General features: G+C 36.8%; 1 protein-coding gene across 3 annotated transcripts in view; it reads left to right on the forward strand.

Annotated features, from left to right (window-relative positions):
- The window catches only part of PRKACB (protein kinase cAMP-activated catalytic subunit beta), a 76,860-nt gene that overhangs the window by 45,921 nt on the left and 16,399 nt on the right, over positions 1 to 14,540 (forward strand). For all 3 annotated transcript variants that reach the window (XM_063345353.1, XM_063345351.1, XM_063345354.1), the window contains exons 2-3: positions 10,147 to 10,208; positions 11,162 to 11,290. In XM_063345353.1, coding sequence (XP_063201423.1) covers positions 10,147 to 10,208; positions 11,162 to 11,290 — 191 coding nt within the window. The remainder of the gene's footprint in view (positions 1 to 10,146; positions 10,209 to 11,161; positions 11,291 to 14,540) is intronic.

The following is a 14,540-nucleotide window of genomic DNA, read 5'->3' on the forward strand; positions in this document are numbered from 1 at the left end:
CTGTTGTTACATTTCTTACATATATTTTGTTACCAGACAGATTTTCTTCGTTCTTTGGTTTTCAGTTTACATCTCAAATTGTTTACATAATTATTTGGTTGCTGGTTCCTTTGAGAGTGGCTGCTGCTGTTGCAAGCCAAAGTTGACAACAGGAGTTTCCCAGCTTTAATTATTGAAGTTCTTATGGGCAGTTTCATAACTTGAATGATGATTTTCCTTTATTCATTCTAGTTCCTGACAGATACTCCTGTCCATTAAGAATTCATGCGGTTTAGGTTTTTTCATTTAAATTTTTTTGCAGGATTTGCAACTCAATTCTGTGCAATTTTTATGCCTGCTTTTTATCCAAATAAGCAATAACTTTAACCAGTTTCTCTCTATAAAGTCACATTCTTTATCAGGATGGATAGTAAACACTCTTACCTACTTTTTGCCTGCCATAATCAGGCAACCGAAAACTTGTTGTTCACTCGATGTGTTGAATTGTGAAATGTGTTTATTTACATAAGACTTCCTTATTCAGGAAGTCAGTCTCTCTGCTATTTAAGGTTATAAATGAACTTCTCCTGCTTGGCTAGTTACTGCAGGCAACCCTTTCCTGTAAGTATTGAAAGCGTGCTCTGCGGGAGATATGTCAGTATAGCGATGTGTCAGAATCTCAAATCTTGCAAAGAGATGAAGAGCTATTTTGCTGATTTACCCTGACAGCTGTGAAGATGTGTCTTGCTGATCCCAGCACACGTATTTGAGAGTTTGTGTGGTTTTGTTAGTGCGAGGGCTGGGTTAAAGTAGCTTTGTGGGAAGCGGACGCAGACATGAGTGCAGTTAAACCAAGACTGGTGTATCTGCCAGTATTTTGATGCCTTGAGTGAATTATTTGAAAAAAGAAAAAGCAACCCAAGAATTGCTCTTTTCAAGTAAATTGTGAAATCCATCCGTACAGTGACCAGCCCCTGCAGTTTGGTTTGGAGTGTAAGGAAGAACTGAGTTTAGTAAAACTCGGGTTACTTCTAAGAAAAGGGTATTATTTGTGCATGAGCGTATCTAGTATTGTCAGAGACATTGCCTGCTTGCAGGGAATTTGTTAGTCAATATGGAGATCACATCAACTACCTGCAGATTTTTGTTTATCGCTTCTAATAATCTAACCATAAAACGTACTCTCAGCGATGGCTGCCCAGTAACATGTTACCCACTTTAGCCACTGAAGTTTTACGCGGAGGGAAGGTGGGGCGGTAATATGGGTTGGAAAGTTGGTGCTATCCAGTATCTTCCAGTGCAGAGGGGTGGATAGCTTAATTAGAGGGAAACTGCAGCAGATGCCGTAAACATTTTGCTTGGTGTGTGGTTTTGACTGTAAGAGGAAAATCTGATTATTTTGCATATTTATATTGAACTACTAGAATTTTCTAAGAACCTTTACTCAAGAATGTGATACATATACAAGATATTTTATAGTAGTGCCCTAGAAAATTTTGTTCTTGGAATTCATTCTTAAAATGTATTCTTTTTTTTTTTTCTCCACATGGTAACCATGGAAATATATGCACTGCAGAAATAGAAGTGTTTGAATTTTCACAATTTTTGCACAGTTTTCTATTTTCTTTGTGAAGTAATACCTGTTACATTTCACACAGGAAAGCAGTCTTTTATAGGTCCTGTAGTAGTTGCAACATTTTAGATTACTTGCTGGATAAAGTTCAGCTACAGCTATAGAGGGTGGTACTGCACAGATGAAGCTTAATTCCTAATTGCTCACAAAGCACATCATTGTATGATAATTGAGGATTTTACATGTTAACACTTCTTCACATAACCTTTTGTGTAAGAGCTAATTTTATATGTGAGGAGTGTTAAGTACCGCAATCGAACATAATTGTATTAAACTTTAAAGTATTAATTTAAAATTTTAAGTTAATAGAATTAACTTATCTAATAGAATAATTAATAGATTAATAACTTAAAATTACAATTATTGCTCAAAGCCTTTTCAGTAGTCCAATGCTGTACTTCCATGGTCATGTAACACTAGCACAAACCAGTATTCCTTCAGAAAAGGAGTGTTTCTCTCTGCCCCGCGTATTTGCCTGTTTCCACCCCACTTGTCCCTTCCCTCACCCCAGGAGGAGCGTTCACATGATGAAGAGAACGGGGTGCTGCTTTGCATTAAAATTAGCTTCACATGTCCTCCCCTGCCTTCTGTCCATTACTTTTTAATCTGGCCTAATTCCCTGACCTGGCTTGGCAGTCAGCCACAAGGATGCTTTTGCTCTTTCAAGGAAGGTCACGACAGGGAGGCAGGAAAGAGTGACCGTGGAAGGACAGGACTGGGGATTTTTTTTATTTATACCAGCCCATACTGAACACTGAACTGCAGCCTGACAAACCAAATGGCTATTTCTTGGACTTTTAAGCCTCAGAGCATGTGGATTGTTGCAAGAGAGGAAGCAGATTTATGAATGTGTCGTCTCCGGCAGTCTGGAATAATTCCCTTCAATGAACACTTGAAGGGCAGGAAGAAGGTATGAGAGGGACTCCTTCCCTTAGGGCAAAAATTAGTTTCAACATATTCCAGAACTAACTGTATGCCAGTTCTAATGGGTTGTTTTAGAGAACTGAAACAAAAAAATCAACGCCAATCAATCAGCAAAAGGTTGCTAATAATTCTTTAATTTGAAAGGGAAGCTTGGGCAAGAGAGAGAGGTGCCACCCTGAAGGACCAAAAGACCCAAAGGGGTGGAACAGCTCTCACCCACCAGGAGTCTGCAAGAGACTTCAGGTCATGTCCCGTGCTTGGACGTTAGATAAGGTATTCTGCTTGTCTGCCTTGAGAAGTCTTGCATGTGATCCATAATTTAGGATTTGAATAATAAATCCCAGCTTGGTTCATAGGTTTTTGTTGTTTGTTTCGGGGTTTTTGGCAGAGAAGCAGTTTTGGTGTAACTGAGAAATGTAGCATTTATTCTGTACGTGTCCTGAGGGAGGAGTCAATAAGTGTATTTGTTTATAAATTTTGATGAGCATTGGGTCTGGATTATCTTTTAGATTAAGAAAGCGTGTTTTTTATCTAATTTTTTTTTGGTGGAAAATGATTGAATTGGGACATATATGCATGTACAGCTCTGAGCTTGATTGTGTTTGTGACTGAATAAATTTACTGATTTACATTACACGTTTGGGGGATTTTAACCAAAATTTCAGGGATCACATTTTAAGTGACTTGGTGTTAGTTGGGTTTGGTCCTGTCTCCTGGGAGTGATCTCAAAAAAAGTTGTACTTTTGGCATTAGCAGGGTTCACTGCCCCTGTTTAGACCGGTACTTTATGAATTAAGAAAAAGAATAAGGGGTAAAGACTGAAAATTGGATTTGGAAATAAAATTGATTTTATTATCTCTAATAAAAATAGGAGAAGGAAGAAGAAAGCCAGTCTGACTGTGGCAGTTGTGTGCGGTAGAATATCTACTGCTCAAAATTCAACAAAGATAGGTATTATCTCCAGTAGCTGAAAACCTCGCTTCTCTTTTGGTTTGTCTAAATCTGTCACATCTCTTATGCAGGCTGTTGCTGTCTAGCCAGCCAAGTAAAGAGGTGAAAATTAAGTAAGACTTCATCTTTGTTTAACTTACAGCTTAAAGTTATAGCCTGTAGCACTGAAAATTAAGGAGGGGGGAAAAAAAAAGAAAAATTGGGCCCTTGATAGAGCTCTTAACTGTTGTAAATTTGCTTTGTAAGTCTGAGAAAATACTATCTAGCTCAAGACTTCAAAGTCGAGGACAGGATTAAAATAAGATTTTTGACTACGTTCCAAGTTTTGAGTTGTAATGGACAAGAACAATTTGTATTTTACAATTGCTGCATTAATTCCTGAATGTGCTCCCCCAAAAATTAGGTTCTAGTGCTCTCTTTTAATCTTTAGGCGCTGCAGCTGTATTTGCTCTTAATTTACTGTTTATCTTGTTCCTCTCCCTTTTTCTCCATGGTTTTTCTATGCCCTTCCCTTCTCCACTTCTTCCCAGTCCTTCGCAGTATTCCACAGAAGTGTTTGCAGCTAGATTTATTAATAGGGCTTCCATTTTAATAGCAAATTTGTATGCAATTAATAATTCTTACATGATCTTTCATTTACTAAGAACTTTTAGGTTTTTTTATTCTAGCAAATGAGTTTTTTCAGAACTGCCTGGTGTGTTTTGTGATTATTTTTTTTTATTTTTTTTTTTATCTGGATGTTCTTATCTGTTGCAGCTGGGTAAGTTAGTTTGCTCTGCATCCCCAGTTTTTAACATAATTAATGTTTAAGCAGAAATATAAGATCCAAACCTTGCTCTGAAGGTAAAAAATGGGATAAGTGAGATGTTAAATTGATGCAGTTTATTAATTTAGCCTTTGTGACTTTGCATCTGTTGGAGCAGAAACAGGACAAAATCCTCGCTGGTCAGTTTTTCACAAGAGAGCCATTAAGTTGTCTCACCACGATGTTAAGACAAGATTGACTTGCACCTCTGCCTGGCTTATATCACATTGGGCTCTTTTCCCCACCATTTTCATATTGTGAGAAACAAAGTGTTTTGTTCTTGTTGACCGTCTGCTTCAACGATACCATTTTTGTGTTTTGTCGAGTTTCGCAGCTATTAAAATGTTAACTGGTGCTCATGCTACTTCCTTTGAGAGTATTAACACTTGTTTGTGTTTCTTTTCAAAGACTTGCCAGGGTAGAAGAATCTTGCTGTAAGCCTTGGGATGTTTTTCCTGCTAATCAAAAGAGAAATTTAAAGATACTTAAGACAACAGGCTAACGCTAGAAGAGTGGCACTTAGAACTTGAATCGTATGCCTCTCACTTACCTTCTGAAATGCAGTACCATAACCACAGGGTTCACTGAGGCATCTGTATCCATCTTCATAATGTTTAAGGCTGTAAATATTGTTTTTATAAAAATGAAATATAGACATATATTTACCAGAATCTCTTCATACGTACTTATTTTTCTGTTAAATGAAATTTAGAGATTTAATTAAATAACCCATTTGATTCCAGACTTCAAGCGATTATATTACAGTTTTGGAACAGAAATTGAATTGTATTTTGATAAAGGGCATTTTAAATACCAAGCAGAGATTGGCATTTAGCATAGCAGATGGGGGTTTGTAGTGGTGCCCAATGTTTAGTCTTAATCAGTTTAGTTCTTGCTTTCTTGCCATGAATCCTATTCAAATACTACTTTTTTTTTTTTTTTTTTCTTTCTCCCCCAAAAAATTAAATTCTGGTTTGCTAGCTCTTGCTGGAGATGTGCTTGAGAATAACAAATACAGTGGACGTGGGAGGTGGGAGAAAGGCAGAGTAATTCATGGTGACTCTTCAGGACTGCTCCATCTGTGACCCTTTTCTCTCTGCTGTCGTTGCACCCCTGCAATTGAGAGGTCCTGAGCCTTTCTATTTGTTTCAGGAGCTTTCCTCCGATTCACTCTTAAACTGTGTTTTAGACCAGAGTAGTCTTTATAGTACTAATACACCGTTTGTTAACAATTTATTTTTATAAGCTTGCTAAATTTTCATACAAAAGTTAATCGATAAAACAAACAAAAATATTGTACGCTGTGTGACTATACTGTTAGATAACAGATGTCCTGCTGTTTGGGGGTGGGTTCAGAGTCTTTTGGGGTTTGTGTGTGGTAGGGTTTTTTGTTTGTTTGGGGTTGGGTTGGTTTTTGATACCTTCTTGTATGTCAGTATTGCCAAGGATCCTGAGTTCCACTTCCCTTAGAAATCTCTTCCAGCAGGCTTTCCTGCTTATCGCCATGCTGCCTTGGTTCGGAGTACAGCTCTCGGTGGGCCTGGTCTGATGCCACTGGTGATACGCAAGGGGACAGCTTACCCTGTCCAGCTCTGTGTGCACCTTGAGCCTGTCTTCTCACCAGGCTTTGAACTGAAGCAGGCAGAAGTTATAAACCTGCTTGAAGTCTTTTCAGTTGTGACTGCTCAGCCGTTACCCCATTTCTTACTACCTTTTTCTGAATCTCACCACATTTCCTACTATATGCTTTGGGTGTCACATTGTGTAAAACTTGCTTCTCTTGCCAACCATTGCTCTTGCTGGTGACGAAGGGCTAGGTTTGCGCTGTGTAGTTGTGCTTACCTAATCTCTGGACTACCTGTGCATCCTTTCCAGTTCCTGCTGGTGCCCGTACTGGCGCGTCCAGTTGTTTTGGCCACTGCTGCAGCCCTCATTGTGCCCGTGCTGTTACTCCTGCCTTGCCCTCTCCTTCCAGCACCTTCCTTTCTTGAGTAACAGCTTTTCTTCCTTCAGTTTCAGCTTCCTTCTCTCCAGCTTCTGCTATACCAGTGAAACCAGTCTGAATAGGGTCTGTTTGCTGGTCTTTGCATACACTCCTTGCATCCTCGTCTTTACTTCGCTCAGCCATATATGAGCGATCCTTGCTCTTCAGTGCTTCTGGGAACCTGTATGTCAACATCTCATTCCTGGGTTCTGGTTTTTTGACAGTCTTACAAAATTAAATCGTACTTGTATGGCGACTGTACAGGATTCCTGTATGCATTCCAGTTTGCATACAGCCACTTCAGCTGTGTGGTTTAGACTTTTCAAGGGATTTTGTTGCTATTGTTGGGTAACGGGACTGAAATTCGATTGTGAATTATTTTTTTTTGAGACTACTTGCCATTTCTGCGCTATCTACCACATGCCGTGCAATTCACACATGCTGTCTTTTGGAACAAAGTGCTAAGGAGTGGGAAGATCACCCGATTGCAGGTTTTATTGTGATCCAGCATGCTGCGATGAAGATAGATACACTTTTGTTAGCAACAGTCCCTTGAATGTGTGTGTCTTGGAATAGATTAACTATTAAAGATGCCAACTTGATCTCCTGAAGTTTTGTAAGCTGTGCTTATTTCTGTGGTGCATCATCTTTTTTTCATACTGAATTTAGCTGCCTCTGTGTTTTTTTTTCTCTTTTCTTTGCTCAAACGTTCTGTGATTTAGCATGAGTCATTCTGTCTGTGTGGGAAAGGGCTGGTTTATTACAGGGTCCGTTCTGGAGTGGGGAGGGGAACGGGTGAAATGTATTTGTGTTTTCTATGTGTTTGTTGTGGAAATGCATAAAACTTTTTTTTTTTCTTCTCTTTCTTTCCTCTCTTCATCATCTCATCTGTGTGGGTGAATGTTCCTGCAAACCTTTGGGGAACCTATAGAGACTTTTGGTATGCTCATTCCTTCATTAGTGCCCAAAGTCATGGATGCTAGGAACAGTTTAAAGACTCGAAAAGCAAACAAGAGTCACATTGAAACAATGTAAAGTGGCTAAAAATGTGCACTTGTGGGAAAACTTCTAAGTCATCATCTAATAAACCTATTTGTTTGCATCACCACGATAATACCAGTGGCCGTTACTATCTAGTTGGTGTAAATTTTGATTGTGTGCTCGAAAAGCAGAAATGAAATGTGTTCTCCCATATAAAAAGCTAATGTTTTGTGATCAAGATGTAATTTTCGGAAGTATCTATCCTGTTTCAAATTCTAAGTCCTGTTTTCAGAAGTGCCTCAAGTGTATATGCTTAAGTTGCCTAAATTCTATTTGAAATCACCTGCTGAATTGTGTTGTGGTGTAGGAGCCCAGGTGATCTCTGAAAATGAGAACCAGGCCCAATTTGGCCCACTTTCTCTTTAGGAAGGAAATGTAATTCTAATAAAACACCACAGAACATGACACTGTTTTTAAAAGATAGCTATTTTAAGATAAATGAGTGCCATTAGGTAGGTTTATTTTGAAAATACATGTTCAATGCTGCTTTCCAAGAAAAGAACGCAAAAGTAAAGTAGAGTAAGGTAGAAGTTTTGTTGAAGGAGAGCTTGTGGCTTATTGATATTCTAGAAATGAGATATTTTTCTCATGCTTCCACACTTTGAGTATTTCCAGCTGGATCACATTTTTTTCATAAACAGCATTCTTTATTCCGTAAGTAGAACGGAGACAGAGATGACTACATGTAAATGTCATCGTATATTTTTATAAATACTGAACAATTATATTTCAGTGCGAAATATGTGGAAAATTAAAGTATTTTTTATCTGAACAATGGAGATAGCATGAGGGATGTTTAAGACGTACGTACTGTAATAATATGAGAAAAAAAAGAAACCAATTATTTCATGTTTAGGTTGTGCTATATAGTGTTAAAGTTAACAACTATTTCTAAGCTACAGCCACTTAAGTTTGAAGGCTCAGCTTTTTCATAATCTTAATGATCATCCCAGGATTTTTTCTTGTCATTAAGAGAAAATAATGTTCATGTCGCTTTGACATAAATTGATGTTTAAAAAACTTTATTGATAGTTTTCACTTTCTCAAGTCATCTCTGTTCTAATGGAAGAAGGATCATCAGGCATGAATTTGGACATGGTTAGCTTCCCTTTTTTGTGTTGAGAAATTATTTCATGCCACAGGAAATCCTGTCCTTTTCTCAAATTGGGATCATTAAAAGTCATTACATGAGTAACCCCCATAATTCAAAAACAATGGAAATATTTTCCCCATATGGGATGAATATGTCAAACATTTTACTGATTATCCCACTGAAATATTTTTAACTCTAAGTTTTAATGCCAATTAAAAAAATTTCCTTTGATATAAACTATGTTTTTCTTACTCTACTTCACCATAAGTTTAGGGTAATAAATATTTTCCTCGTCTCTGATACTGCTTGTCTCTCTTAAAATAAAATTTGTGGATATCTGCTGTGGATAACTGAGTGGATATCATGCTTTAAACACTTTTCTGACCTTGAGGTCTGCCAGAACTTTTGACAATCTTTCTGAAATTTCTATTTTATTGGTGTTGCTCTATTATAGAGCCAGTGATGGTGGGAGCCATAAACTTCCCTTGAGTATTTTGTGATAGTGGAGTCCCATAGCGCACTTGGCAGGGCGGCGGGGAACAGGGAAAACAAAAAAATTCACGAACAGCCTTCTCCAGGGCTGCCATTACTTTTACTGCTGCTGCAACTGTCCTGGTAATAGAAGAGTGATAAGAGAATTTTTGAAAAGGTCTCTGTGTAGACACTAGTATTCTCTGAAAAGTACAAAAGAAATTCTGATTCATCAGGTGACTGTTTACAATCCCTTGTAAAGCTAATTTTTTATGACCATCAGAAGGTAAAATACAATTGCTAACATATTTATTTCTAGATATTGACCAGAATAATCTTGGCACATTGCTTGAGTATTTTTAGAAATTGCTTGTGGCAGAACATCGCAGTACAGAAAATCCACTGTTATTAACACTATATTATGTGAAATGATTCAGAGAACACAAAAACAGCATGATATTTTCTTCTTGATTCTGTTACTCTTTCAGAACCACAGCAATGTCTGAAACTCCTCCCGATTATGACTGTGCATTAAGTAATCTGTATTGATCTGGCTAATAATTGATATAAAAAAAAATAGAACAGCTGAAAGACGATCTGAACAAAATATGTTGGTGCACATTTTAAACAGTCATACAGAATTTTGCTATTATACATTCCTTCAATTTCAATGGAAAATCAATATAAAAAATATATTCTCTGACTGTGGGCATGCCTAATGTGCAGTGTCGTTGTAGCCCTGTGCTTTGTCTTTGCTTGCTTCTGCTGTCCATTTGGTACTTGAGCTTGCAAACAGCCTTTAAATAAAGGTGATGGGGGGAAAAAGCAATGAGATTGACATTACGGTCAATCAGTTGAAAGAAAATGTAACTTTTATTTAACAAAAATAGATAAAAAGTCTGTCTTTGTGGAATGACTATTATAAATGTCAGGTGTTTGTGGTTTTTTCCCAGTCAAATTAAGAGCATCTTACATCACCTTAAAGCCTGCTTGCGTATACAGTTTTGTGAGTTATTAGAGCTGATGTAGTTTAAGTAATTTGTGTAGAATGATGTAGATACTCCAGAAAGCTTAGAGACCACCTGGAGATATTGTAGAAGTTCTAGAGGCATTGGTGCTTGCTTTTATACACGGTGAAAATTGCATATTACAAGTTGAAGAAATAAGTTGATAATGAAGCTTACATATCTTACTAACAAAGCATCTCCATTGCATCCGTGATGAATTACATTGATTAAAATGCACTTGTTTTTCTGTGTTTTCAGTGAAAGAGTTCCTAGCCAAAGCCAAAGAAGACTTTTTAAGAAAATGGGAAAGCCCCCCTCAGGTACCAGTCATTTAAGCATTCAATAATTTTCTCAGTTGCATTTTTTTGTTGATGTTATCAGTGTGTTATCAGTCTGTAATGACCGGTGCAGAGAAGAGAAATAAGTTTAATGCAGTTTCTAAAGGCCTTTCCGTTTTTAAGGTCAGTTTTGTCATTGAAGTTCATCAACAAAGGCTCTCGGGTCTTCTCCGGATTTGAGCTGATGAAATGCTCATACTGAACAACAGCTTTCTCTTACTGAGAATGATGTTCACCATCAACATGACAAGACTTAAAAATCTATTGGCATGTTTTAGCTGGCTTTTTATAGCACAGAGTGTTGGCACATCTGTAACTTGCCCTGTTTAATTATTTCCCCCATGGTATTAAGGGGAATTAAGAGCATTAAGTCTACTGCATGGGGCTTGGGGGCAGGTTAAGGAGCTTGTTAGAGAGAAATCTTTTAAAAGTTAAACTTGGGGTTTTGGGAAGGGTCATTGTTGTTTTTAAAGCAGCATTTGAAATGCTATGGTAATGAATATCTGAGAAAATTTACTCAGTGATATACGCTCCAGACAACTCTCATGTAGAGCTGTCTCCAGAGCTTGGGGTTTTTCGCATGTTCTAATATTCTCGTTTGTGAAGCGTGAGGGGGTTATTTATCTGCATCTTGAATTCATGATCGGTTTACTCCTAAATGTTTCTTACTAAGCATGTGTCATCTGTATGGACAAATTATAGAAGTGTTGATACAAATCAGTTAAGTCTTTTTCTATTTTAATGAGTGCAATATAAAAATCTCTTGCTAAAATTTGCCAGGCATGAAATTATAACAGCAGTAATGTTGGCTATAGTTGTCTTTAGTAAATATAATTTTACTCAATTTTCTTTCATAAATGAATTCTGTTCATACAGTTAAAATTGTCTTTGGGTATTAAATGGTAAATGATGTCATTATATTCTTGTACATGTAGAATACTGCTGGCCTAGATGATTTTGAGAGGCAAAAAACCCTTGGAACAGGATCATTTGGGAGAGTTATGATGGTGAAACACAAAGCCACAGAACAGTATTACGCTATGAAGATACTGGACAAACAGAAGGTTGGTGTAATTTGTGCTGGTTTTTGTGGTACAAAAGTTTGATGTGGACAAAGATCTGGTAACTGGCTGAACTTCGTTGCACTTACTGTGCTTTTTTGCTTATCTCACTTGTATACTGGTAATACTTTAAACAGTTGACTTTCTTTTTTAGGCAGCAGATTCAGTTGTTGGGATTGTGTAGAATTCTTACAATGGCCAATAACATTAATGGTGAGCTAAAGAGGTTCTAAGTAGTATCCAAGGCATTAATTAAATGTTATCAGTTAAATTCTTTGCTTACCTTTTGTAAGGTAGCCTATATATTCTTTGGCAAAAGCAAAAGGTAGTGCTCTAGTTAAAATAAAGGAATAAATAAATACGCTTTTGCAGGGTAGCTCAAAATTCTGGAAGACTCTTTGGATCAGAAGTTCTCAGAATTTTCATTTGTGAACCACAATTTAACAAATTGTTTGCACGAGTAATTTCTTTTCCATTCTTGATCCCATGAGTTATTACTCTTTGTATGCATAATTATATAATAATCCTGTTGCATCTTGAGTAACTGCATAGATAGAACAGTAGTCTCTCTCTCCCGGAACAGTTGTCACGTAATAGACGTTTTCTGTGTTGAAAACTTAGGTGCAGTAGGCTGAATCTGTATTGTTACTCCAGCCTGATTTTTTTAACAGCTTATTACTCTTATATTAAGTAAGTGGTGTCATTTGATAAAGTTTAAATTTGAAATAAAATAGAATTCCAAAACTTTTAAGTATTTTTAAGAAATGTATCGGTACAGTTAGTTTTTAATGGTTTTGACAAGTTTTTCAGACGTACATTATTTAGATTAGTAGATTGTAAGGTTCTCAATATAAGAGCTGCTCTTATAAGGCAGTATACAGAACTTTGCAGTATAACAAAGGTCATATTAAGAAAATATTAATCTGGCAAAGAGAACTTAATAATCAGCAACTGACAAAATGAAAGTCAGCATTGCTGCAATGTGGGCTCTTGCACTTAAGCATTATTAAATTCCTGAGTAATTTTGTATAATGGAACTATGACAGTGACGTAATCAAATTGTTTTCCCTGAGTTGCAGTTCCAGTATTCTTTGTGTATGATTTGGGGTCCTGGAACTTGAATAATGTGTCATTTAATTAAAGACAGCTTTATAATGGCCAGACAAGAAGAAACTGAAGTAAACTTAACTTTTAGTGTCAATTCTGGCATTTTTTTTTTTTTTTTTTACTTGGAAAAGCTTAATTTTTTGCAACTTCAGAATTCTCCTATAACAATGGTTTCTAACTTCTATTTTAAAAAAAAATACGATTGAATTAAAAAGACATTCCAACATAGCACAACTGAAAGAGAACCCAGACTATTTGCACCGATGTGAAAATTTACCTCATCACTACTTCAGTATGGCTGGTGGCATCCCGCAGGGAGTGTTGCTGTAACACGAGGTGTGATGAGCAGCCCACTGCTGCACAGAGACCCCAGCGTCAAATTTCAGATTTTCAGCTGTTTTTTCTTTGAACCCTTTTTCATGAATAGCTGAGTCTTTGTCACTGGAGCAATTTAGGAAATTACATCTTACTTCAGAAAGTTGCCATAAAAATAGTCTGAGGATTTAAAAAAAAATGTTAATTAAATTCGTTACTACCTCTCAGCCTAAAATAAATTGGAAAGCCACAGCTATAAAGTTATCTGGTAAAGCAAAAAATCACATTTTTAATGATTGCAGTGGACTTGCAGTAAAAGATTCACAGGATTAAATATGTTTGCATCCACGTATCGGTCTTCTATTAGAAAATCAGATGATTTAGTCTATAATCAGAAGTCTGAAGTGTTCCTTTATGAAATACAACTCAACTTAGCATATATAATGGTATATTTATGTATTATATTAGCGTTCTGTTAGTATCTTGTATTAATTGATCAAAAAGTAGGAGATGGTTTAGGGAGAATGCATTTCTGTCACTTTGTATATTATAGAAAGCATATCGGTGTCTGAAATTAGGCAGTGTGCTTATAATTTTTCATTTACATTTCACTCAAAACAAGAGAAAGCATATTGTGGGTCCCTTTGTTATCCAATCTTATACTTGGTTTATCAGGATATGGGAAAAAAAAAAAAAGTAATAGATGTAGCCAATAGTTCTGTGTGTAGGGTTGTTATTCCTTTCTCTGCCTTGATTTAGGAAGGCCGAAACATAACATTGCTGTGGCTAGCTTCTTTACGTAATTGCTTTTGTAAAGAAAATTTTGTTAATTAAAGCTCCGACACAAACAAGATGTTGGAGAATCTGCTGTTACCAGATACTGATTGATCTACGGGAAGCTGTCGTTGAACGTGCCCTGAGCTCAGGCTTAAACGTGAGCAAAGCCGTGTTATCTGAGGCTCCAGTTTGATATGATGAAGTGTTAAACAGCAGCTTCAGCCTGTGGCGTTGCTGCCATCACCCTCCAGTGTCTAACCAGCAGAAGATGCAGGCAGGGTGGTAAAGTCTTGTCCGGCATTGCAGCTGAACACTTCACAACAGCATATTAAAACCGTAGCTTGCTTTGATGGCCAAGATCATTCCAGTACCATAGCATTTTAGGGATGAAGGGGATACTTCCCACAAATGAGCTGATCTGAGCAAAAATTTTATTTGTTGCTAAAGATCCATGATTAAAAAGAGACTTAATATTTGTAACTCAGTATTTCTTTTGCAGTGGTTTGGTTTTTTTTTTATAGGTGCTACCTTTTGCATATAAAAGTTGAATTTAAACACAGTTTCAGTCAGGGTTGGAATATCTTGGTTATCTGTTATTTATAGCAGTTGGATTTGATTTCCGAACATGGAAAAACAGACTTGTTTTGATCACTCTTGCACATTTTCTGCATATTTCCTACAAAAAAAACATAACTTGGAAATCATGCCATTCTCAAAATGAGACATAGATGAATTTTGCAGTAGGGATTAAGTAAATGGAAAGAATTGATTGTGCAACATTGGGGTTTAATACAAGGAAACCAACTGTTAATTACTGAGAGAGCAATGATCAGAAATCTGCCACTTGCTGCCTTGTTAGCAGCATAACATTATAACGGATTCCAAGAAGGTGGCATTTAATTTTTTTTTAATACTTTTGCTAAGCAGTTTGCTAAGCAAAAGACCCATTGAAAGGTCTAGCAGAAGGAACTATTGTTTATAAGAACGGAAATTTTGAATTTGTGTTCTCTGTAGTCTTCTCCTCACTCATGTGTGAGCTGTGTAGAACAAGTCA

Source organism: Chroicocephalus ridibundus, chromosome 8 (assembly GCF_963924245.1).
Source record: "Chroicocephalus ridibundus chromosome 8, bChrRid1.1, whole genome shotgun sequence".
Taxonomy (NCBI): domain Eukaryota; kingdom Metazoa; phylum Chordata; class Aves; order Charadriiformes; family Laridae; genus Chroicocephalus; species Chroicocephalus ridibundus.